At 44.5% G+C, this 22,832-nt stretch overlaps 1 protein-coding gene across 1 annotated transcript; it reads left to right on the forward strand.

The window, feature by feature from the left end:
* The first annotated feature begins 1,828 nt into the window (after positions 1–1,828).
* fam110d (family with sequence similarity 110 member D) lies at positions 1,829–22,601 on the forward strand. The gene is made up of 2 exons (XM_030395201.1): positions 1,829–1,948; positions 18,498–22,601. Exon 2 carries the CDS (start codon positions 19,198–19,200, stop codon positions 20,554–20,556), a length of 1,359 nt encoding a protein of 452 aa, XP_030251061.1. The 5' UTR covers positions 1,829–1,948; positions 18,498–19,197; the 3' UTR covers positions 20,557–22,601.
* The last annotated feature ends 231 nt before the right edge of the window (positions 22,602–22,832 follow it).

Below are 22,832 nucleotides of genomic sequence, written 5' to 3' on the forward strand. Positions count from 1 at the left end.
CCCTCCCTCCCGACCTCTCTGAGCCGGGCCTGCTGAGCTGTGTTTTATGACAAAGGGGATGAAGGGAGGAGGCTGAGCAGAGAAAACACAGGAGGAGAGACGACGATCCCTGAGAACGAGAGAGGCCGAGTTGAAAAGTTTGCCGTTTGTTCTGTGCGCTCGGTCTCGTATTGACGACAACAGCGTGGCGTCATCTCGGCATTGACCCACAGCTGATCAACAGATATGTTTCACTCAGACAAGAAATGAAAAGCATCACAAAAATCTGTTAAAACGAGTAATGTGACTCCACTGCCGTCAAGAATAGGCTGATACTTCAATCTAACTGCGTCACACGGGACGATAACAACATCAATGGGGTGTGACAACTAAAGATGCTCAGATTAGTGCGACATGTGATAACTGTGAAGCTCTTAAAGCCGAAAGTCTGCTAAGATAATGTGTGAAGTGCACTGTTAGAACTGATTAATCAGCAACACAAGAACAGTGGGCTGGTGAATGAAGCACAATCAGCCAATCAAACACTCGATTGACATTAGTTAACGAGTTGTACAACCAATGAATAAAACCACTTTCAAACTACTTAGTGGGCTCAGCACCTAATTCATTGTTACTTCTACAAGAAAATAAATTAGGATTAACAATATAGCCAAGTGAAATAGCTAAATCTAACAAATTGATGAGATGTTTTTTAGCAATGTGTTGACCAAATAGTAGTTCCTACCTGTCATGTTATGGTAATATGGTAAACTTGCTGAACATTAACATGTATGTGATATGTTTCGTGCAAATTAACAAATGCTACAATTCTAAAAAAATTATTAATAATATAGGCTAGTGAATAGGCATATGGTAGATCTGGTAAAGCTGTTAAATGTTAGAATTGTGTTTGGGGCAAATTAAAAAAATTTGAAAATGCAAACACTAAAATTATATATAGTTAAAATGGTTAACCAGCAAACTGCTGGCGCGTAAGCATTGTGTTTTGGTAATGTTCACTGAATTAGGTAAATGTTAAATGTTAGCATGCTAGCCTCGTGTTTGGGGCAAGTCATGAAACGTTAACAACGCAAACACACAAAACTAATATGTAGTGTAAAAAAGCCATTTGGAAAGCCTGATGAATGTTAGCATGGTAGCATTATGGCAAATAAACAAATGTTACTTTGCTAACAAGCTAAACTAATTATGTGTTAGCATTGTGTTTGGAGCAAATTAAAAGTGTTACAATGATACTATACTAACGCACTAAATCTATCTATTTAGTTTTATAATAAACTGTGACTTTTATCTATTAATTGATGATCATCTTATGTGTGTTTCATGACACAATTCAATGCGGATCAGAAAGTTATTTGTCTCTCTCATCCACCACCACACAAATACTTTCCAAAATAAATGGACGGGCCTTTATGACTTTACCTCTTTATAAAATAATGTTAGATTTAGCCAGATTTATCCTCATCAATACTTTATCTACAATCAATTAATGACTTATGCATTAACTAGCTGTATAAACAGGGCCCTTAGGTGGTGCTCTGACAGCTACTTTACACATGTCACCAGTGTTATTGATATTATAATAACGTTTACGGAGCCATTATGATGTTATATTTGACACTGTAGCCTCCCCCCCTCTTTAATCCACCTCCCCCCACCGCTCCTCTTGGCTCCCTGCAGGCCCGACAGGAGTCAGTTTACACAGCCTCATACCTTGCCCACCCTCCCCCCTCCTCTCCCTTCCTCCCCCCTCCTCTCCTCGCTGTGGGGAGGTCGGGACTCCCTCTTTTATCGCTGCTGCCGTACAGCGGTCCGTCAGTGTGCCAGCAGTCCGCGCAGAGCGCAGAGCGCAGCGCCACGCTGAACATCCCGCCTGTCACACAGAGGATCTCCGCACCGTCACTGGATTTCAGAGCCGACAGGAGCGGATAAACCTGAGCCGAGCAAGGTGAGCACAGAACCGACTGTCATATCCTAATGGTTCCGTACGATGTGTGGAGTCCAGGTGGGTTTTTTTTTTTAATTTTATGTGAAGTTTTCCGGTGAAGGATTTTTTGGGTGTGAAGTGATTCATCGGATCGGTGATCCTGCTGCGTGATTCTTTTGGACTCTTCTCTCTCGTTATTTATAACATGTGGCAGAATGATTATTTATTTTTAACAGATGTATTAAAGTAAAGATTGGCGCGGACTGATCACACGCGTAAAAACTGAAATGAGGTTTTTTGCGCACAGCTGGAGGAAAAACTAAAACCAAGTCTGTTGACTTATACAAGACCTGATAATAATGAGGTGTTGAAATCACTTGAATAGTTCACGTGTCTGAACCTTTATTTTCTTTTCTAAATGTACCGCAGGATTACTTCTGTTTGCCTTCTTGAGAGTCGTGGCTCAGATCTTTATGGTGTGTTTGTGTGCAGCATGTCTGTGATGGATGTGTTTGTATCCTTGAACAGCAGCAGTTTTATGGATCCACCCAAACACAATTCATTTTTCTTTTTTTTCTTTTTTTTTTAGAAGTTGACAAGTGCAGCAATCTATCACCTGCCATGTGAGCCTTTATATATATATGTGGACCTGGTTTTAAACTCAGCCTTGAGGTCCAGTCAGTGAAAGCTGGACATGAGGGAGACATGAGTGACCTCTGTGCTCTGATTAAAGTGGAGACAGTTGCAGCAGCAGCAGCAGGTTTACACCATCTTTAACTTAACTGCACCATGCTGGATATTTACATCTGGATGAAATCAAGGTGGAGCAGCTCCAAAAAAAAAAAAAAAGAAAAATGAGGCTCTGGCTTCCAAACATCTAATCAAGGTCGAAAACGTTTTTGTGATCTTAAAGTAAATTAGGCAGTTTTCCTACTAATCAGTTCACTTAATGAGGCAGACATGTTTCTTTTTGTGCTCGTGATGAAGACGGTGTTACCTGAGAGCTGACAAAGGAACAAAAGTAAGTCGGAGGGGCCTGAGGGGTCATAATACAGCACGCCTACTCTAAATCTGAAAGGACTGTAAAGGCCGTCCCCGTCGAGGAGACAACCTCCACCCCCCCTGCCCTGGGGGTCAACTCCACCTTGACCCACCTCCCCCTGTTCCTCTCCACTGATATGTTTGAGCCTGCGTTGGGTGGATCACTGTGGGGTCAGGAGCATAAACAACTTAAGGAGGCAGACTAAACAGACCACACATGTCCTCCAAACACATTCACTCTGAGACTCGTAGGTGAGCGGCACGTGTGGTGTTGGGCGGCGCGTGCAGCAGCAGCAGCAGCAGCAGGAGGTTTAATTCATGCTTTTTGATGCAGATCATAGACTGGCAGCGCTGAAGCTTTTTCAGAGGGAGAGGTGGTCCGATCTCACCTCAAAGTGCATTTAGTAGCTGGGATTTTCATTTTTAAGCAGAGAATGAGGGTTCTTGTGCATGCTGGCTTGAAATATGCAACATGTAAGAGTTGCCCACATGGCATATTTATACTCTGAACAAACAGGGGCACAGCACATGAGAAGCCGTAAACTGTAGCTGCTGTTAGCCCAGTTAGCCGTGCAGATAGTGGTCAAGACTGTGAGTGTTGGTCTTGTTTACACTGCTTGCACCAGAGCTTTGGCAGGGGGCTTGCTGTTAGCATGCTAACTATAGTAGATATCTCTGCTGCTTAATACATAGATGTCTTTAACACGTCATCAGAACTGATATTATTTTGATATTCTGAATTTTAGCTTGTTTTTAAAAATGTTTTAAACTGTTGTTCTTACATTTTGCACTTTTAAAAGATGAAGAATATATTGTGTATCGGCAAATAAACAAGTGTTACAATGCTAACACACTAAACTAATAGTGAAAAGCCATCTGGTACAACTGCTAAGCGTTACAATGCTAACACGCAAAACTAATTTGGTGAACCTTGCACGCCTGCGAAACGTCAGCATGTTAGCGTTTGTTTGTGGGCAAATCAAAATGTGTTACAATGTTAACTGGCCAAACTAGTATTCTGTGATTAGCCACGTGGTAGCCCTGCTAAATGTGTTGTAGGCTAGTTAGTAGCTCAAACACCCTTTTATAGGAGCACTTTAAAGAGTTCCTGTACATGTTGGCTTAAAAGATCAACAATTTGGAAAATATTGTTTTGGGAAAATAGCAAGTGTTACAATGCTAACAGGCTAAAGTAATAGATAGTGAACAGCCATATTATAGCCCTGCTAAAGGTTAGCATGTGAGCGCTCAACTTTCCATTTTTTTAGGAGCATTTTAAAGAGTTCTCTTTCATGTTTGCCTAAAAGCTGAAAAAGAGAGGATAAACTCACTGCTTTCGTCACAGTTTGTGCATCATCACCTTCAAGGTGCTAGTTAAAAGGAAAACACGTCATTCGTGACGTAGATGGATTACTAGGAGCAAGACTCCGGCTGCTCCCTATCTTTCCTCGATTTGACTTTTGTTTGCTTTGAAAGTCTAATCCCACAAATCGGACCTGGCTCACATCCCTGCCCGAAAGCTACGATGACTCACGGATCATAAACACCCCCGACCGACATCAATCCTTCACACTGCGCATGTTTAAACTCAGGATACAAACATCTCTCCGACTGAATACCTACCTGCAAAATTACAGTGTGGATCAGTCGTAAACAGTCGTTCCCCCCCTCCTTTCTTTTTTTCCTTTTCTCCTCTGATTCATGTAGAAGTGCGCTAATTTTTCCAGCTTGTAATACGGCTGCAACTGTGTTTGATGCCGATCCCGACGGAGCAGACGAGAATACTTCCTCCCCCCTTGCAGAGGCGAGAGCCCCGGAGCTGCTGGCTGCTCGCTGCAGCCTCTGTCTGGGGTGCTGACAGGAGGCCTGACATCATTAACATGACTAAATGAAATGTAATTTAGGTCTTTGCCTTCCTGCCTGGCTCATAGCACCGGCAGTGATATTGATGACGATGGTGGTGATGGTGCAACACTTCAGCAGAGCCTGCAGGATCATGTTGACTTTACGACTTTTGTGAAAAACTTACTCATTCGCGCGCTCACAAGCTGCAGCCGCCACCTCGCCGACCTCTGCGTGATCCGCCACAGGTCAAACAGTCGAACATATGATGGGACGTAATGGCACACCAGGGGTTTTTCTTTCTCCTCTTTTTGTTTTGTTTTTTAGTCAACGCCGTTTTTTTTAAGGCTCTACAAGTGTATATAATCTGATGGGTCCGAGCCACATCAGTGCTGACTGCGGGGGAATGGGCGGAAGCCGCAGGACGTTTCATGGTTTTAGCTCACAATGGGCCGCTCATGTGTTTCTTATCACTTAAAGTTCAGCCGGCCGCAGCCAAATTTTGCTTTCCTGTCGAAAAACATTGCATTTTAAGGGGTGATGTCAAACATTTGTTCTGTTTAATCCACGTTTTTGTTGCACGGTTTGATGTAAAGGCCCCCGAGTTATGGCGGGAAGCTCCAGTTTCTAATTAGAGAGGAAAATGTACCCTGCTAATGACATCATCTCCCCCCCTGGCAGTGTGTTGGAGAAGTGTTTGAGTGTGTGTTGCTGAGCAGCAGCTGGTTTTAGACTTTTTTTTCTTGACGATCACAACAGTGCGAGACTTCAAACACTCACACATACACACAAACCGTGAGGGTTATAATTTGGCTTTATTGCTCTTTGTCGCCTTGTTTTGGGGCCGTCGTGCAGACGGTCCCTGGGAACTTCCTTGCTGACCGTTTTCAGGAAGAACAGTTTGAAAAAGAGGAAGAAGTTGTGAGAAATGTCACAGCGTCTCAGTTACACCGAGCAGCAACACAACATACCGAGTCAGGCAACCTGTGATAGAGTAATACCAGCTCTTACAAAGCATTACTGGCTGAAACGAGAAGTCAAACCTGCCATCTGTGTACCGAGCGAGTGTCTCTTCTGCTTTGTAAACATCAGAGTGTGTAATCACAGTCACCGAAGTGATCATTTCATGTGAAAAGACATATTTTTCAAAATTGATGAGCTCAGAGTGAAGCTCCTTGCAGTGAAACATTCACTTGTTGGCTTATCTCTTAAAGATTTATGAAGGTGCATCCCCGAGAGATGTTTCATTGCCCCAACTTGGTGGAAAGCAGCCAACTAGAAACGATTTCTGCTACCGATAAGGCCGGTGATTTTTAAAAATAGATCTATGTCGTGTAACAGGTTACCAAACTCCGACGTGACGTAACGTAGCAGAGCTCTGCAAATCAGCAAATAGGCTAATTACCATCAGTAGCAAGTTAGCTGATTCACAGGGTACAAGGTCTTTGATTATTGTGAGCAGAATGTGCTTTGTCAACAGGTTTGACAGCTAGCCAAAGGAATTATGGCTAATTAAGCAAACCGCCTTAATGGCTAATAACATTGGTAGCCCTACTAGTTAGCTGATTTAAAAGCTAATTAGCTATTACCTTTTTTAAGCTTTTTAATCATTGTGAGCAGAATGTGCTTCTACTATTTACATTTTAACTTTTTAAAGATTTTGGCTAATTTTTCAAGCCGGCTAAAAGGCTAACAACCTTCATAGCCTGACTCGTTTGCTAATATACAAGCTAGGCTAAACATTTTTAAGGGGTTTTTGATTATTGTGAGCGAAATGTGCTTCGTCCCTTCTGTGAACAGTTTCAGCAGCTAGCTAAAATAGTTTTTGTTAATCATACAAACAAGCTTAACGGCTAATAACCTTGGGGGCCTAGCTAGTTAGCTGATTTACAAGCTAATTAGCTGTTATCTTAAGTTGTCATGTTAAGGTTTTTGATTGTGAGTAAAAAGTGCTTTGTTGACTTGTTTAGGCTATTTTCTTTTCTTTTCTTCTTCTTAAAAAAGTTTTAACTTCTAGCTGAATGAGTTTTAGGGCAATTTTGCGAATCAGCTCATGTATTCACGGAAGTGATCGTTTCAGGAGAAGAGAATGTAGCTCTTTGGAGTTCAACCTTTACTCATTGGTTTATCTCTTAAAGATTTATTACAAAACAAACTTTTCCATCAAATGTTTGTGTCTAATTTTGGAGCCGTAATCAGTTGCCGTTCTCTGAGGCCTGAAGTCTGTTTCGGCACTCACGTCGCTCTCATCTCCACGGGCTCATAACCCAATCCATAATTTATTATGAGCACCAAAATCGTGAAACATGATCTGACACATCTCCATCTCCTGACAGTCCCCCCCGTGTGTGGCTGACAGCTGTGAGAGTGGCCCTTCTCGCCGCTGCTCTCACATCCCCGTAATTGTTCACAGTCGGACCGGGCGCCTCTGTAGCTCTGCCACATCCCATCACACTCAGCCGGGCTGCGCTGCGTCCGCTCGACCGTGAGGAAGATGACACAGGCCCGGACATTCCCTCCCGACACGGCAGGGGACCATCGATGGCAGCTCTTCGCGAGCTCTTCGGGCTCTTCCAGATGTTTTCTGATTCTGACAGGAGCGAGGGAGGAGGAGGACGAGCAGAGGGGTCTGTTTTCCGTGGCACTCGGGGTGCTGTTTGCGGAGGAAGCAGGTCGGTCGGTCGGTAATGAGAGAAGACAGCTGGCAGGTTCAGCAGAGGTTAACAGCTAAGCGTAGATGGCAGCGAGGGAAAAAATAACAGAGGAGCTCAGCCCAGAGAGATTTCTTTTGGGTGATTCTTTTTCTTGTAACCAAAAGGTTTTTCGGAGGAGTCGCGTTTGTTTTTTGTGTCGAGAGGGCTGCAAAAGATTAACATTGGACTGAAGGCCCTGAAAGAAGCTGCATTCTGAAATCGAAAATGTGTATTTCTGCTCTCATCCTTGCTTTTTCCTTTTTGTCTGAAGTGAACAGAACCCACTTTTAAGAAAAGATACCACATATTTCTCTTTCTGCATCAATCAACATGTGTGATGAAAGTTGTCTTCACAGTCCTGGTGCAGCAGATTTTCATTGTTAGACTCTTAAATAATAACCAAGCATCTTTTTTTCCCCCCCGAGCTTAAACTTTGGATGTTAGTTATTTAGTCAGTAATATTTAATGTTATAGAGAAACACAGAAGGTTTTTAACGGCTTAACCTTCATAGACTGAGAACAGTTCTTGGGGGCGCTTGACTCTTTTGTATTTATTTTGTTTTTTTTCATACTTGATTCTTGACGGCAGCATCGAGCGCCTCACACCACTTGATTCACTCTCAAGTCCCAGTTTTACATTTGCTTCATCTGAGAACGGATGAATGTGCCAGATTTTTTAACAACTCAGACGGAAACTAGATTTTTCCCTTAGATCTACTTCGATGTTTAAGACTTACGTATGAATCTTGTCCACATCCGACCTTTCTTAAGCAAGTTGCAGCCATTTATTATAATATGATCTCCCCGTGTTTAAAATGTAATCGCGTACGTTGATGCAAACGTGATGTTTTTTCATTCAGAGAAATGAAATTTATTGGACATAAACAACCAAAAGTAGGTTGGCTGCAACCATTGCCCATTGGCACTGAGGAAGAAACTACACAGGTTTCTTTTTCTGAGAGTTTTTTAAGCATGTAGGTAGCAGTGATGGTTCAAAACGCTCTAAACATTTTAGAATAATAGCTTATTTTAGCTGCACTCCTCAAGTTCATACTTTTCTTCTAGAAGCTCACAGTAAAAACCCACTTTCAGTACAGTGAATGAGTCGCGCATCGAAACACAAGATTATCATCTTTCATTTGCTTATCCCATAAGCACTATATAAAAAAAAGAAGTACCAGTGGAGCATTTTAAGTCATGAGGTTATGTCCTATATGAACCTGGTCAGACAGGGTTAAGCTGCGATAGATAATCAATGCAGGCACATTTAAAGAGCTGGAGAGGATGAAGCAGCACGGTAGGGGAGGGGGTCGGTCGGGGGTTTGTCACTACAGTCACAGATGACCCAGTGTTTGGGGACACGGCACAGCTGGAGCGGCTTTAAGCCTCGAACCAACCCCAAACAGCCCCGTCACAAGTCCTCGCGAGTCGGTGTTAAACCCTTTACTGCTAGCATCAGCGACATGTGTCGAGAACGAGTCTGGAAAGTGTTCTTTTGGGAACGTGTCTGTGTGGAGAGACGGCGGAGTTTCTTGGAGTTCTGCAATGAATCCCTGTTCTGCTGCTTTCCAAAGAATCACCCACATCTCCTCCGCAGTGTCCAGATTTTCATTCATTCATCCGTCATTATCAGTCTTAAAACAAACCTCAGCAGTAGCGTCTACGTCTTCTCTCTCTCAGAGTGTTTTTTTTTTTTTTTCATCTCCATGGCCTTTAGGACGTTTCAGTCAGCTGCGTACAGGTGTATGATTTAACACCACTCAACGTGTTTTGACATTTTTCAGTTGCTCTTCGCGGGTCTAACAGCCACCATCCACCGACGTGTCTTTTATCGCCGCGTTGAAGCGGACATATGTCTGGCAGAGTGAAAAATGTGCCGACTTGGTGAAATGAAACATCTGGCAGTTGGCCAGACAGTGCCTGTCTTTCAGAGCGCTCTCACCAGCTGAGAGCTTAATGAGGGTTCACAGTGTGGGAACAGGCCTTCATAATTTAAGACTCTGGGAGATGGAGGGATGTGCCCAGATCTCTGCCCATGCACTGAACTGTATAAACAGCCCGAGGACAGGCTTTTTTTTTGGGGGGGGGGGGGGGGGGGGGGGGGGGGGGGAGTTCTGTGTTACCATGAGTTGCAATGTGCGTTCCCAGTCCTGGCCTGTGCTGCACACACACACACACACACACACACACACACACACACACACACAGTAGGTCACTGTGGTTTGTACTGCTGGTCACATAAGCCAGGCTGGCATGTGGAGGGAGCAGCAGCGGTGGTCATAATTTACTAAACAATGCCGTCCAGAGCTGGGATGTCTGCTTGATGTAGCCCAGATCGGAGCACTTTGTATATAACTCCACTCTCTCCTGCACACACACACACACACACACACACACACACACTGTTACTCTCCTACATGACATGACACACTGCACATATTTTTATTTTTACCAGTCAATCTGTCGATACAACTGAAAAACTCGTAATTGTTGAACTGGGATTGTCTTCTGTGCAGCTCAAAGAACAGTGCTACAGGTTGTCGTGTCCTAGTGGCCACTCTTGGACCTGCAGGTCATGTGGTGCGCTCATGCTCGGGTTCAGAACTGCAAAACAAAAAATTGAAAAGCCACGCTGAACTCAACCAGGGCTACAGTGGTTAATGAATGATTATTTTCTAGATTAACTAATGAACCTTCTGGTGTACAAAATGTCAGGACATAGAGAAAAACAAGCTGAAATTGACGTCTACAAACTGCTTGATTTATCCAACAAACAGTTACTCATAGAGGACTAAGAAGAACTAACAAATGTGCATAATTGAGAAGACAGAATATTTGACTATATGGCACTTTATCTAAAAAATATCAAAACCTTGCATCATTTATATCTGTCAGTAGTCAGCAGTGGCACTGATTTGACACATTTCTTATTGTTTTATAGATCGAAACTCCTCCGACGTGTGCAGTCGTACAGAGAGATCTCCAAAAGTTTAGACCCTATTAAGGCATGTTGCTCCGTATCACTGTGATAGCATTAATAATTTACATTAATAACTAATCAACCAATCAGCAAACTCACAGATTATTTAAATTGTTTTCTACCTCCAGTGTCTTTACAGAGACTCTATTGTTTGAGTGTTTGGATTTGATGACACAGTTTTAATGTGAGGATCCAGGTATATGTCATCTCCTTGTTAGTGCATGTGTTCACCCGTCTGTATTTCACTCATCGACAGCGCGTATCACCGCCGGGTTTAAACATTCCTGCACCGGGAGGCTCGTTCAGGTGTCTCTGTGTTACAGTGTGGATTATTAGGTTTTTCTGGCACACTGCACCTGTTGTAAGACATCACCTGAGGGAATTTTAACGTCACTTATTCCAAACGTTGATCCAAAATTAGATTTTCCATGAAAATGATTGCCCTTCATTATCGAAAACTGAATTTAAGCCATGTGTTCGCGTCAGAGGGTTCCTGGGAACCTGGGAGGGTGCAGGCGGTTTTAGCAGCAGACTTTCAGAGGAAATGCTTGAGTAAAGACGCAGGTGAAAAAGTAAACAGTGACTCATAAAACTTTATAGGTCAGAGCTGTTTAATTATCGACAGTAACAGCACTCCTCCTGGACCCTTGGCTGAGGAGAAGGAACTTTTTCCAGGTCTGTTGATAAAAGCAGGAATAAATGTGAACACGTTATCTTGGCAGATGTTATCAGTGTTAGCTCTGCACGGGTGTGCAGTGTGATAAAGGTCCCACTTACAGTATAATGGCTGTTATCTGTAGGACGACCATGTCACGTGTTACAGCAGTCAAAGCCAAGAAGTGTTTTAATTATTACCACAACCTACTGGAATAAAGCCAACGACCAATTATTATTTCAATCGATTAAGCCGGTGATCTTTCGGAAAATTGATTTATAATGTAGTGTGTAATATAAAAGAGGTTGACAGATGCTGACATGATGACTGATGGCTCATAAATACTACAAACACACCTATGATTACAATGAGCACAAGAGCTAGGTAGCTTTTTAACTGTTTATTTGCCATCACACAAGCCAGTTGGCTAATAATTAGCTTGTTAGCTGATTTACTTGCTCATTAGTTGTATTGTAAAGGGCTGAATATAAGATTTTCTAGTTTTAACAGCCAAGAATTTTAATTTAATTAAGTAACCCTAGTAGCCAGTTAACTTACCTGATTGGACCAGCTAGCCAAAAAACATTTTGGCTATTTTTCAGCTAATCAGCTAATAGGCCAATGTGCTTATTAGCCGATGGTATCCTGACTCAGCCTGCTTGATTTACTGTCTACTTAACTGTAATGTTGTCAAGTAGCCAGCTTGCAGATACACCCAACATGTTCCTGAGAGGCACATATCTTATCACTGTCATCTCAAGGTCCGCACCGGCCCGGCGTCTTTGGGTTGTGGCACCACAGCTCAGCTGTCTCTACGTGGTCCTTGCTTTGAATGACAAAAGACCTGCAGCAGTGATTTAAGAGCCCATCTTGTCCATTTTATGGTTTGGGTGGAGGTCTATTCAGGTTGGGGGTCCCTTAAGTCGTCCCAGGTGGCCCACTGCTGCTCCACATGAATGCGGAGAAAGCCCAAAGGTAGCCTCTAACCGTAGATCAAGCGGCTAACGGAGCTCAAGGCCTAACAATGGTGATAGGATTTACAATTGGCTACCAGGCTTTGTCTTTGAGGGGGACAGTAGCTTCTGTGTCCTGTGGCTCCATCTCTTACATTTTATTGTCACCATGTTTGTCTTTTCCCCTCCCTGACTAATGAGGCAGCACAACCAGGCCAAGATGTATCTACAGACCTGGAGGAGGACCTTTGTTGTGGCCCATTAATAATGCAAAGAAAGGCCGGTGTGTCTCTTTGTTCGCATAAAAGAAGACGACACCTCCTTTTCTTTGCCATGGCTCATAACAGACGTCTTGAGGTCTGCTTCAGTTAATGACCGAACTGGACAAAGTCGTGAATCGCAGGCTCATTAGCGGCCATGAGGACGCTTCATTCACACCACGGAGAATCGATGCGCACAGATGCTGCGTCATGACATGAAAAGCTTCTTTGAATGAGCTCTGGTTAACGTTTGAGCACTCGTGACAGTTCAGTCCATTAGTGACGATTGTTAGCCTGTGTCATCCCTGAGCGCGGCGCCAGGTGTTAGTATAAAGAAAGCGAGAAATGAAAGAGAGGAAGGATGGTCGAGACGGCCAGTTGGTTCCCTGTCAGCAGCAGATGCCTCTCATCTGTCCGGAGATTAATTTGACAGGTAAGCGTGCTGAATTCATTTCCCAAGAGCTTCAAAGGTGGTCCTTGTGAATTTATTAACCTCTTATCTTGTGTTTACCTCCGCTGGATCTCATAATTCACTGTGGAACTTCCTTCAACCTTCTGATCCCGGGGGCCAGCTGCTTTTCCTTTGGGTACGCCCGGCGAGCTCGGATGAAGTTATTCTTCTGAGGCAAACAAACACTTCCTGGATCGTCGGGTGTTTGGCTTCTTTTCTGGGGCACCACCTTCTTTCACATCAGGAAAAATAAGCAGAACGGCGCAGTCAGACGTGCGTACGTGACAGGATAATCGATAACAAAACCCTGAACATGATCTTCTTCCCAACGGGTCGAATGCATGTAGCATAAACAACGCTGTTGATTAAAAGGAGAGCCGGAGTACACAGTCCCCGTCCCGTGACAGGTCTCTGTCAGGGCTGTCCGAGCGTCTTGATGTAGCATGACACAAAACATCTGGTTCCTCTTTAGCTGCATGGGGGCGCTTGGTTAAGCCTCCCCTGCAGGCCGGGCCATCCGCTTCACAGAGAGGACACGAGGGAGGGAGGAAAGGAAGGGAGACGAGCAGACAGACAGACAGACAAACAGAGGAGTTATTAAAGAACAGGCAGACTGAAGGCGTAAGATGGGTCACACAAGCACAATTTGTTCATGTTCTGGGTTTTGGTGATATCGTTTTTGCAATGCGCGTCCCAGAGATCAGGGTCTGCAGGTTTCACTGGTTTCCTAACTATCCTGTTGGTGATGCTGTACATGCACACTTCCTGTCACAAAGCTCACATAGAGCCCCATAATACATTTTAAGTTATAAAGAGACTAATATGCTTTAAATTAAGTGCTTGATGCATCATCTGAAACCTTTGCTCCCCACATATTTCTCACATCAGAAGTGCAACCGACAATTTTTGTAACTTTCTGAGCCTAAACGAGTTCGGCACTGGTTAACTTCTCTGTTTGAAAGCCTGCCAACTCCTCTCCAGTTAGTTAGAACTGAGGAAGCCTCTTGGACGAGAAGTGAAACGTCTTCAAGAAACCGAAACAAGTCCAGCTGCCTACGATACAGCAGCTAGATTCTCTGTATAGTTTGTTACTCTTCACACAACTACTTTCCAACACTGGTCGTCCGTAAAACCAAGTGCAACAACATGGATGCAGTTGAGCAGGGATTGTCCAAAAGTAGGCCCACGTTATCCCCTGAACCACTGATTTGAATCGTACTGAACCCTTACATGTGCATACGAATACGGACGAGGCTTCTGTTCTATTTCGGCGGCATTTCCGAAACCAAAGTTGTAGGGTCAGCGTCGCAGTGAAGATTTTTATGGCAAGCTTCATGAGGATCATGTCTGATCACATCTGTGTGATGTTGCTGCCCCGGCACACAGACGGAGCAGACTGGATGGGAATGCAACCATGGTGCTCTCTCGTAACATCCGTGCTAACGTGATGGACACATGGAAGTACGTTACGGTTATATCGTTTGGAACGGATGTATCTGTTTTTGTACGTAAAAGGGAGAATAAATGAGCCGTGACACTGTTGCATGTGTGTATGTGCTGAACTCCCTGCTACAGGGGAAAAACAGGAGCGATACTGAACTTTAAGATAGACATTTTTTGTGTGTGTGACAGAGGAGTAGTTAGATTGTAGACTAATGGTTCCCACACTTTTGGTTTGTGACCCTTATAGCCAAAGAATGCCTACCTTCAACCCCCTTATCACGAGCTGCTTAAGTCTCTGAACTGTGACCGTGTCAAACAAAGGGAGATTTTTTTTCCCTTCTCGGATTGTTTCATTTGAATAGAGTCAAGAGGAGGTCAGTGCTTCTTGAGACATAAGCAAAGATTTCAGAAAAGTCAGGAAAAAAACGACTTCTTCTTCTGTTTTAATGGTATTGTGACCCCTCAGACTAATCCTGAAATCCCTTAAGGGAACCTGACCCACTGCTCCGTGTCACAATATGGGTTGAAACATATATAACAGCAGAAATATACGAGCACAATCGGTAAATAGAGCAGTAAATAGGGCAGGAGAGATTCAGAGAGGTGCACGGAGTGAACAGGAAGGGAGAGTAGGGAGGGAAATGAGAGGGTAGGGAGGCCCTGTGGCATATACAAGAGCTGTGGAGAGATGAAGAGTGGGAAGGAGGGCGGGAGAGTGCAGGGGAATTAAAGACACAAGGTTAGGTAGCATTAGGAAGCCATGGGGTCGGGATGAGATGAGAAAGAACGGCGAAGGGTTTTAGGGGTTAATGACAACCTACAGTGAGCGACGAAGGAGGTCGTGTAACGGGAGAAAGACTCATCTCACGGCTTCTTCACAAACCTGGAGATCACAGGAGGAGGTGCAGGGTACTAATTAGGCTCATTATGGCCAGTGGACCTTAATGGTGGCCATTGTTCCCAGCCAAAAATCCCAGTCGAGTCACCGTCTCAGTCTGTGTGTGTGTGTGGAACGTAACCTTTTTCATCATGCAGATTTCTCCCCCCTGATGTATTCCGCTTCCTCTATTTTAGCATTTCCATAATTCATGTTTGGAGAATTCTTAACATACTTTTTGCCGTCTATTTTTAGCCACCGATTCCCGCTACGACGCCGCGTCCCATAATGCTGTCAGTTAGCATCGTGACTCAGTTGTAGTCATCCGATGTCTGAGATAACACTCGGAGCGAGAGATGACCTCTGAAAGTGGCCAGTTTCATTCAAGCTCTGAATGTCAGATTCGATGAATGCGCGTTATCGTGAAGAGTATACGTAACGTCAGAAGTAAACATACGTGGATGCTGCCCATATTCTTCTGGATTTCAGGTTGGATCAGCGGGGATTAACAGTTGCCGTATCCATAGTTGTTGCCTCTTATCCTCCGTATGATTTTGCATACTTTACCCCAGGATCAGGATAAATGACTTTGTTTGGGCTCCTGTGGCGATAATCCCCTTTAAAGCCTCAATGGGCTCAGATGTGGAACAGATTGATCCGGAACAAAGGTGTCCCAATAAAAATACCCACACACTGTAACCCCTCTTCCACACTTCCTCCTCATTTATCTCACTTCATGCCCAATCCAAACCCTTTCCTTCCCTTCCCCACCTGTTGAGAGACATTTTCCCGGAACTCTATCTAAACAATGGTTGACTTTCCCGGACTGACAGACCGACATCTGGAAAAAACAGCGAGCGGGCTGTTAACCCCCCCTTTCCTCAGTGAATTTATAGGGGCTGGCCATTTGACAGACTGGAGCTACTCTGTGAGGAGGTACGGGACTGAGCGTGGTGTGGATTTACGTGAACGTGATCTGTCACCATCTAATGTTTAATTTAACTTGAGGTAGACTGGAGAGTAATGCTTACAGAGGAGATCCAAGATGATTTAGGCATAGGGATGGACTAATGGAGGAATGAGGTATAAAGGAGAGGGGGTAATGGGGGCGACGGATGAAAGAATGGGGGGGTGGAGAGATAAGGGAAAGACAGGTGAAGGGATGAGGGGAGAAATCAGGGTCATGGAAGGGTGGATGAGGGTGTACGATGATGGATGACAGTAGGGAACCAGGAGCCCCTCAGTGGTCCCTGTATTCAAACAGAAGAGATTTGATTTGTCGGTGGACTAAAGTGCAGTCATGTTGTCGCGGGCTTGAACACGGCTCACGACCTTTGTTGCACGTCAGTTCTGTCGCGCTGTTATTTACTATCGCCCAAATCGGAAATGCTTTATAAATAAAACCTGAGATTAAGTGCTTGCGTGCGCTTGCGACCATCGGCCGGTGTCACGCGCTTTATCTCGACACGCGGGTCCTTTTTCCTGCCGGTGGAGGTTGTTCATTGTTTTACCTTGTGTGGAGGAAAAGTTAAAATAGCATCTGATAACACTTGAGGCGGACCTGTGGGAACAATAAGCACAACAATATAACACCCTCCCGCTGTCTAGCACAGCACAAAGAGCATTTATCTCTCCAGATGGACTCGTAGGACGTTCTGAAGGGAGGTGAATGAATAACAAGCTCCACTTGCACCTCAAGATGTGTGCTCTGTCTTCCCAAACGTCTTCTTGACATGAAGAAGGTGCAGAATAAGAGAAGGGCTCTTTAAATCTGCGACACCGTGCATACAGCCCTCTTTCATTGACAGGGAAACCTCTCATTGCCTCGTGCTGACACACACATGCTTATAAGCTCAGGCACAAAAACTGGAGCAGATACATAAATACACCCATGACCGCATGCACATACACACTCATGTGAAACGTACATAGACACATGATAAGTGTGCTGGGATGTTTTCATGCTATCAATAGCCCTCGGGTTGAGCCTATCCCATTATAGACGCGTGCAGCTTCCAATCCCCCCAGCGCCCCCCTCTCAAATCCTCACACAGCATTCAAAGATATGGAGAGAAAAAAACACACCATAAATACAAACGTGGCACCATTTCACAGAGTCATGCCTTTTGTCTGGTTTAAAGTGTCATTTAACTGTTATAGAGGCTTGTTAATTTAAAGAACACGCTGTTTAACTGTGACTATGAAAGTGGTTATTACCTCAGAAGTGCCTTGGCTGAAGTAAGCAGCTCTTTAGGGCGTTTACAGCCTCTGGTGTAGTTTTCTGTTGAGATGTTTCAAACTTTATACCTGCAAGTGACACATATCTGTCCGAAAGTGAACGTTTCCTGCTAGATTATAGAAAAATAAAAGAATAAACAACGTTAAATTTAAAAATGTTTAACTTCTTCTCTGCTTACCAGGTTTTCTCAGTGATCGGTCTTAAAGGATGTTCAATTTGCAGCCATCAATCTCTAAGCAAATATGAAACAATTGAACCTGTGCTGAACTTCCTGAACAGAAAACTACACTGGCCGAAATAAGAAAAGAAACACATTTCGGGACGTGCATTGCAAATACATACAACACAAACAAATGCATGTATGGAATGCAACAGGCATAAAACTGAATATGAAAAAATGTGCAAATACAGAAACGACACAGGAGACACATGCAGCAGAAAACTGCTGTACGGAGAGCACTGACCACGACTGCAGGGGAAAAAAGTACTATTTTTGGGCCGTTGCAGCGCATTCGTGCATTTATTTCTGCCATGTTTCATCAATGCTGCGTGTGTTGTTAATGTTTAGAGGATGTTTTCTTGTTTGCACGTGTTTTCTGAAGCTGCAGTGATTTGTCCTCATTGGTCATCGTACAAAAAACAGATGGACGCAGAGACGTCATCGTCCACCTGGACAACAGACACTCTACCCATTAATTTATCATCAACAGGAAGCTGTAATTCTGTTTGGATTAAAGAGATCTAACATTTTAAAAATAAACGGAAGGTACTGATGGAGGACAGACACAAATCACTGGAAAAAAATAAAGAACTGCTTAAGAAACTGGCATACATGTGCTTGATACATGTGATATCTGTGGTTATGAAACAGTGTTGAAAAGTGGTTTGTTCTTTTTCTGTGTTTGCCTGATTCAACTGCAAACGTGGCCTGTAGTTGAACCCTCACCCGTTGCCTTAGAAAGAAGTAATATTGTAGGCTATTTAATATGTAAGGTGAAGGGTAATTAAATGCGTACATTAAAAAGGACAATCTGAGCTGAGCTTTAGGGACCACAGTCCTTTTTCTGCCATCTGGTCTCTGTTGCTAACCCATCCAACTAAAAAACACTCTTCTCTCTCTCTCTGTATGTTTGCAGGTGAGGTGAGGACAAGGACAAGATCTGCATCTGCCCCATCTGTCCATCAACGGACCAAGTGCCTCGGTGCCGGCCACCCTCAGATCACCTCAACCACGACGGGGCGCCAAACAATATAAGTCTTGACCCGACGTCCCCCAGACGGCCTGCACAGAGCAAATATTTGAGGCCATTATATTTAATTTCTCCCGGCAGTCGTCGCTGAAAAGATCAACAGTGAAGGGTGTTGTTGGGAGACGGAAAGAGAGAAAAAAAAGCGGGGGAGGGAAGAAGTTACCCTTTCAAAGTGCACCCTGCCTGCTATTTCTGCTGCGCTGTGGGCAGGGAGCGTCTCATTTGGGAGTGCTCTTGGCTGACAAAAAAAGGACTTCCCTGTGCCCTGCCTGCCTATCCAAATGCCTGTGTAAATACTGGATAGAGATATCAATTTGTCTGGGCTCTAGCATCGCCCAACAAAGAGACTGTAAGCTATCTATAGAAGACCTTACAACAAACTTGGACTCTGTGGTCTCCTGAATTGCTACCTATCTATTACCCGTCAAGGAGGATTCAAAAGCTGTGAGAACAGGAATGCCCAGAACACTTACAAGCTTTCACTTGGTTTGAAATCTTCACAGGGCCAAGAACTGCTCTCTGAGGGACGCCAGAAGCTGATTTGGGAGCTGCAGTTTTGATGTCGTTCCCAGCTCAGTGAATCAACATGAAGCCCCTAACGCCAATTGGATCGCCGTCTCCTCTGAGGCTCCTCAACAAGGGTCCAGACTACCTGCGCAGGCAGATAGATTGTGGAAGCCAAGGCCGCTCAATAAGTGCTGTGGAGAGGCTTGAGGCAGACAAAGCCAAATATGTGAAGAGCCAGCAGGTGATCAACACCAAACAGGAGCCTGTACTGGTGCCCTGTGCCACCCCACCTCCACAGCCCCGGCGAGCCATCTCTGTCCCCGGTAGTCTGACGCCTCATCTTCCTCCACGACGTTCATCCAACACTCCCTTCTCTACTCTCTCCGGCTCCTTCACCTCAAGAGATGAAAATGAAAATGATGACTCCAGGAAGGAGAACAGACGGACTTCCGTTGACGTCGAGGCACATAACAGGAGCAATGTGAAGAATGCGATGCCTCCCATCCCCAAGACTCCTGGAAATCTCAGCTTGGTAGCGCCACACAGTGCCCCTGTTCTCAGAAGAAGTACAGGCAAGCGCATGCTCCGGCCGGACTCCCTCCTGATTTACAGGCAGAAGAAAGAGTGCAAGAGCCCCAGTGTTGCAGCAATCGGAGAGAACAGCAACATGGAGGTGAAGGGCTACAGCTTTGTCCGCCGCCTCTTCCAGGGCTCTATGAGGGAGAAGAGTGGCGGAGGCGAGGGCAGAATCCAGAAGATGGTGATCGGTGAAGAGAAAGCACCGTCACGGGATGGCGACTCCCGCATGTCTTGGACCAATGACAAAGACACTCCGGATGGTGGGCCAGGGAGCAGGAGGTCGAGTAAAACTGACCAAGAGCGCAGCCCGGGGTCGATCCCAAGCCCTGGGTTAAGCCCAACGCTTGAACGGACTAAGAATGGATTTACAAATGGTACCAGCAATGGAGTTAATGGTATCTCCAACGGCAACCACTCAAGTGATCATGATGATGAGAATGACCCATGGAGGCGGGCGTCACCGCCGCCTGTACCCAGACGGAAGTTTGGGGAGTTGCAGCGCTCCAAGTCGGACTTGCGTCTGCGCTGCTCAGTGGCGTTATCGGAGCAGGAGCATTTCTTTGACTTCTGCGGGCTGGACGGGGACATGATAGAGCGTCTGGGTCGAGAGAACTTCCTCTCTGGCGCCAGCTCCATAGACACACTCTCATTGGCCCTCCGCAGTGTAGGCGGGGACGGCTGCGGCGGCTCAGAGCCCAGCGAGTTCTCCCGGCACTCGGGAGACGGGCTGTTTCAGGAGGAGCTGACCGAGCAGCTTCCCACCGGTGTGTCGATCATTGAGAGAAACGCTCGTGTCATCAAGTGGCTTTACGGGTGTAAGAACGCTGCTCGAGAGGGACCCAAAGAGTCTACTGTTTAATAAAGGGACAAGGAACCATTTGCCATGGACAGCAGAGAGTCTGAAGGTTTCTGATAAGACATTAAATCAGGGGATCCGTACATCCGTCCCCAGAGATAAGAAACTAATCAGTGGAATCACCTGGTGTAGCATTTGCTTTTGCAGAACGTTTCCCATCGTGCAGATATTTGCTGCTGAAATGCACCATAAACCAAAAGTCAAAGCATTGAATCGTCACTGGATTGTACTTGAATTTCAAAAACTACATTCAGTATTGGCTGAAATTAGCTTGCAGCATTGCTTTGATGCATCATAGACTTGTATTTCTAAGCAGAACGGCAAGACAAAGTACCTAAGTTCAACTTTGAGTTTGTTTCAGCTTTTAATGTCTGCACGTAGGGTAAGTGTTTCATGGCACATGATTACCTTTGGTCCCTTGTCTTCAACTCCAAAGAAACTGTTTCCTCAAATGAGCAGACAATAACTGCTTCTAGTTATTTCCTGTCAAATTGATATATTGTATTTATAGATCCTATGGAAGTATTGTGTGGGTATAGACTGACCTTACTGGCAAATGGAACTATTTCTCCAAGCAAAATGTTTTGTCATCTGTGTATGTGTGTGTGTGTGTGTGTTTGTGTGTGTGGCTGTGTTTGGAGAGAACGTTGGTGTCCTCTCCATTTGTAGCTTTTGTTTCAGTCGAGCCGGATTCAGAACTGAGCTGAGATCAGCCCCCCTGTGAGCCCATCACAAGGCACATAAGTGTATGTTAGTCAGGACACAGCGGACACAGTTCAGTGTCCTTGACACCGACACTCTCACTTAATGATTAAATTAAAATGGAAAACCACTAAGCTATGTTTTTTTTCTAAACTGGAAAAACTGTTGTGCGAGTGTGAAGTGAACCGTGAGTACCTCATTCGGATCTGTCCCAGTTTAGTTTGTGTGTTGCTTTTTCTTTTTTTTTTACTTAAACGCAGGCGTTGGAACAAACATGCGAGGCACCCCCGTGGGGTTGTTAATGCACTGAACTGGACAGAGAGAGAGAGAGAGAGAGAGAGAGAGGAAATGAACGATAGAGATATAGCTTTTTACTCCTAACGGAGATTCATCTCATATAAAATTAAACACTGAGCTAGATTCAAAAGAGCATCGAGGAAGACAAGGAGAGCCGTGCCTGGACAGTAATTTTTAATTTTCATCTCATTGTCTCATCTCGTAAGAGGGTCAATTCTCACACAATATACACTGACCAATAATAACGTGTGACACAGGTATTGATTACCACCGCTAATGTTCACTGTTCACATCTGTGAAATCTGCAGCGAAGATAAACAGGAGAAGAATCCTGTGAGAGCAAAACTGGTAAAAGAATATTTCTGACAAAGAAGTGTCCAAAACTGGACATTTTTATTTCATAAAATAATACATTCACCTCCAAAAGTAAAAGGAGCTCAGTATGTCAAAGCCTTGCTGCGAAATGTTTTGGGGATGTCACTTCCACCATCTGGCAGTTTGCGGACGTCTAACCTCCCCAGCTGGCTCAGTCAGACCCATCAAAACAAGCAGGGGAGGCCGAAGCCGCCCCTCCCTCCTCTGATAAGCAGAGATCCTACCTCACCTCATCCATCCTTCAGTGATTCTCGCTTTATCTCCATGAAAGGTCATTTCCATCGCTTTGGCCTGGATGATGCCACTGAAATATGAACTGGGGGTCTGCCGAGGTATGCAAGAGGTCAGACCGAGAGGTATTACTGAACAGGAGGGCACGATATATCTGTGCATGTGACAAATTAACACAACTACTTGCAGCTTTGATACGTTTTGGTTTTTCTGTGATTAGCGTCAGCATGGCACACGCTCCTGAAAACTCCCTCAACCGGACTTTGTTTTGGTTTTCTATATTTTCCCTGTTAAAAAAAACATTTGGTTGCATGTTTACAAAGTGGCTCCATGAAACTCTGAATCTCTTTTTTTATTTGATATATATATATATGAGAGATTTAGTTTTTATTCCAAAGACATTTGTGTATGATGTACACAGCAAATAAACACAAAGAAAGAAATGTTGGTGTGAGGCTCATTTATTTGTGGTCTTTGTTGTGTTTTTGGGGTGAAGATAATTGTGTATTATAGCACATATAGTGTCAAAAAAAAAAGGTTCGGTGGATAAATCATGACACACAAAATGATGAAAATCCAGCTGTGAGTTAGTCATTCTATAATCTTCTTAGCGGTTAACGGTCGACTGAGTCTGTGTTGTGACGCCGTCTCGTCCTTGACTCCTCGTTGCCTCC

The sequence above is a fragment of the Sparus aurata genome, chromosome 17 (genome assembly GCF_900880675.1).
Source record: "Sparus aurata chromosome 17, fSpaAur1.1, whole genome shotgun sequence".
Classification (NCBI taxonomy): domain Eukaryota; kingdom Metazoa; phylum Chordata; class Actinopteri; order Spariformes; family Sparidae; genus Sparus; species Sparus aurata.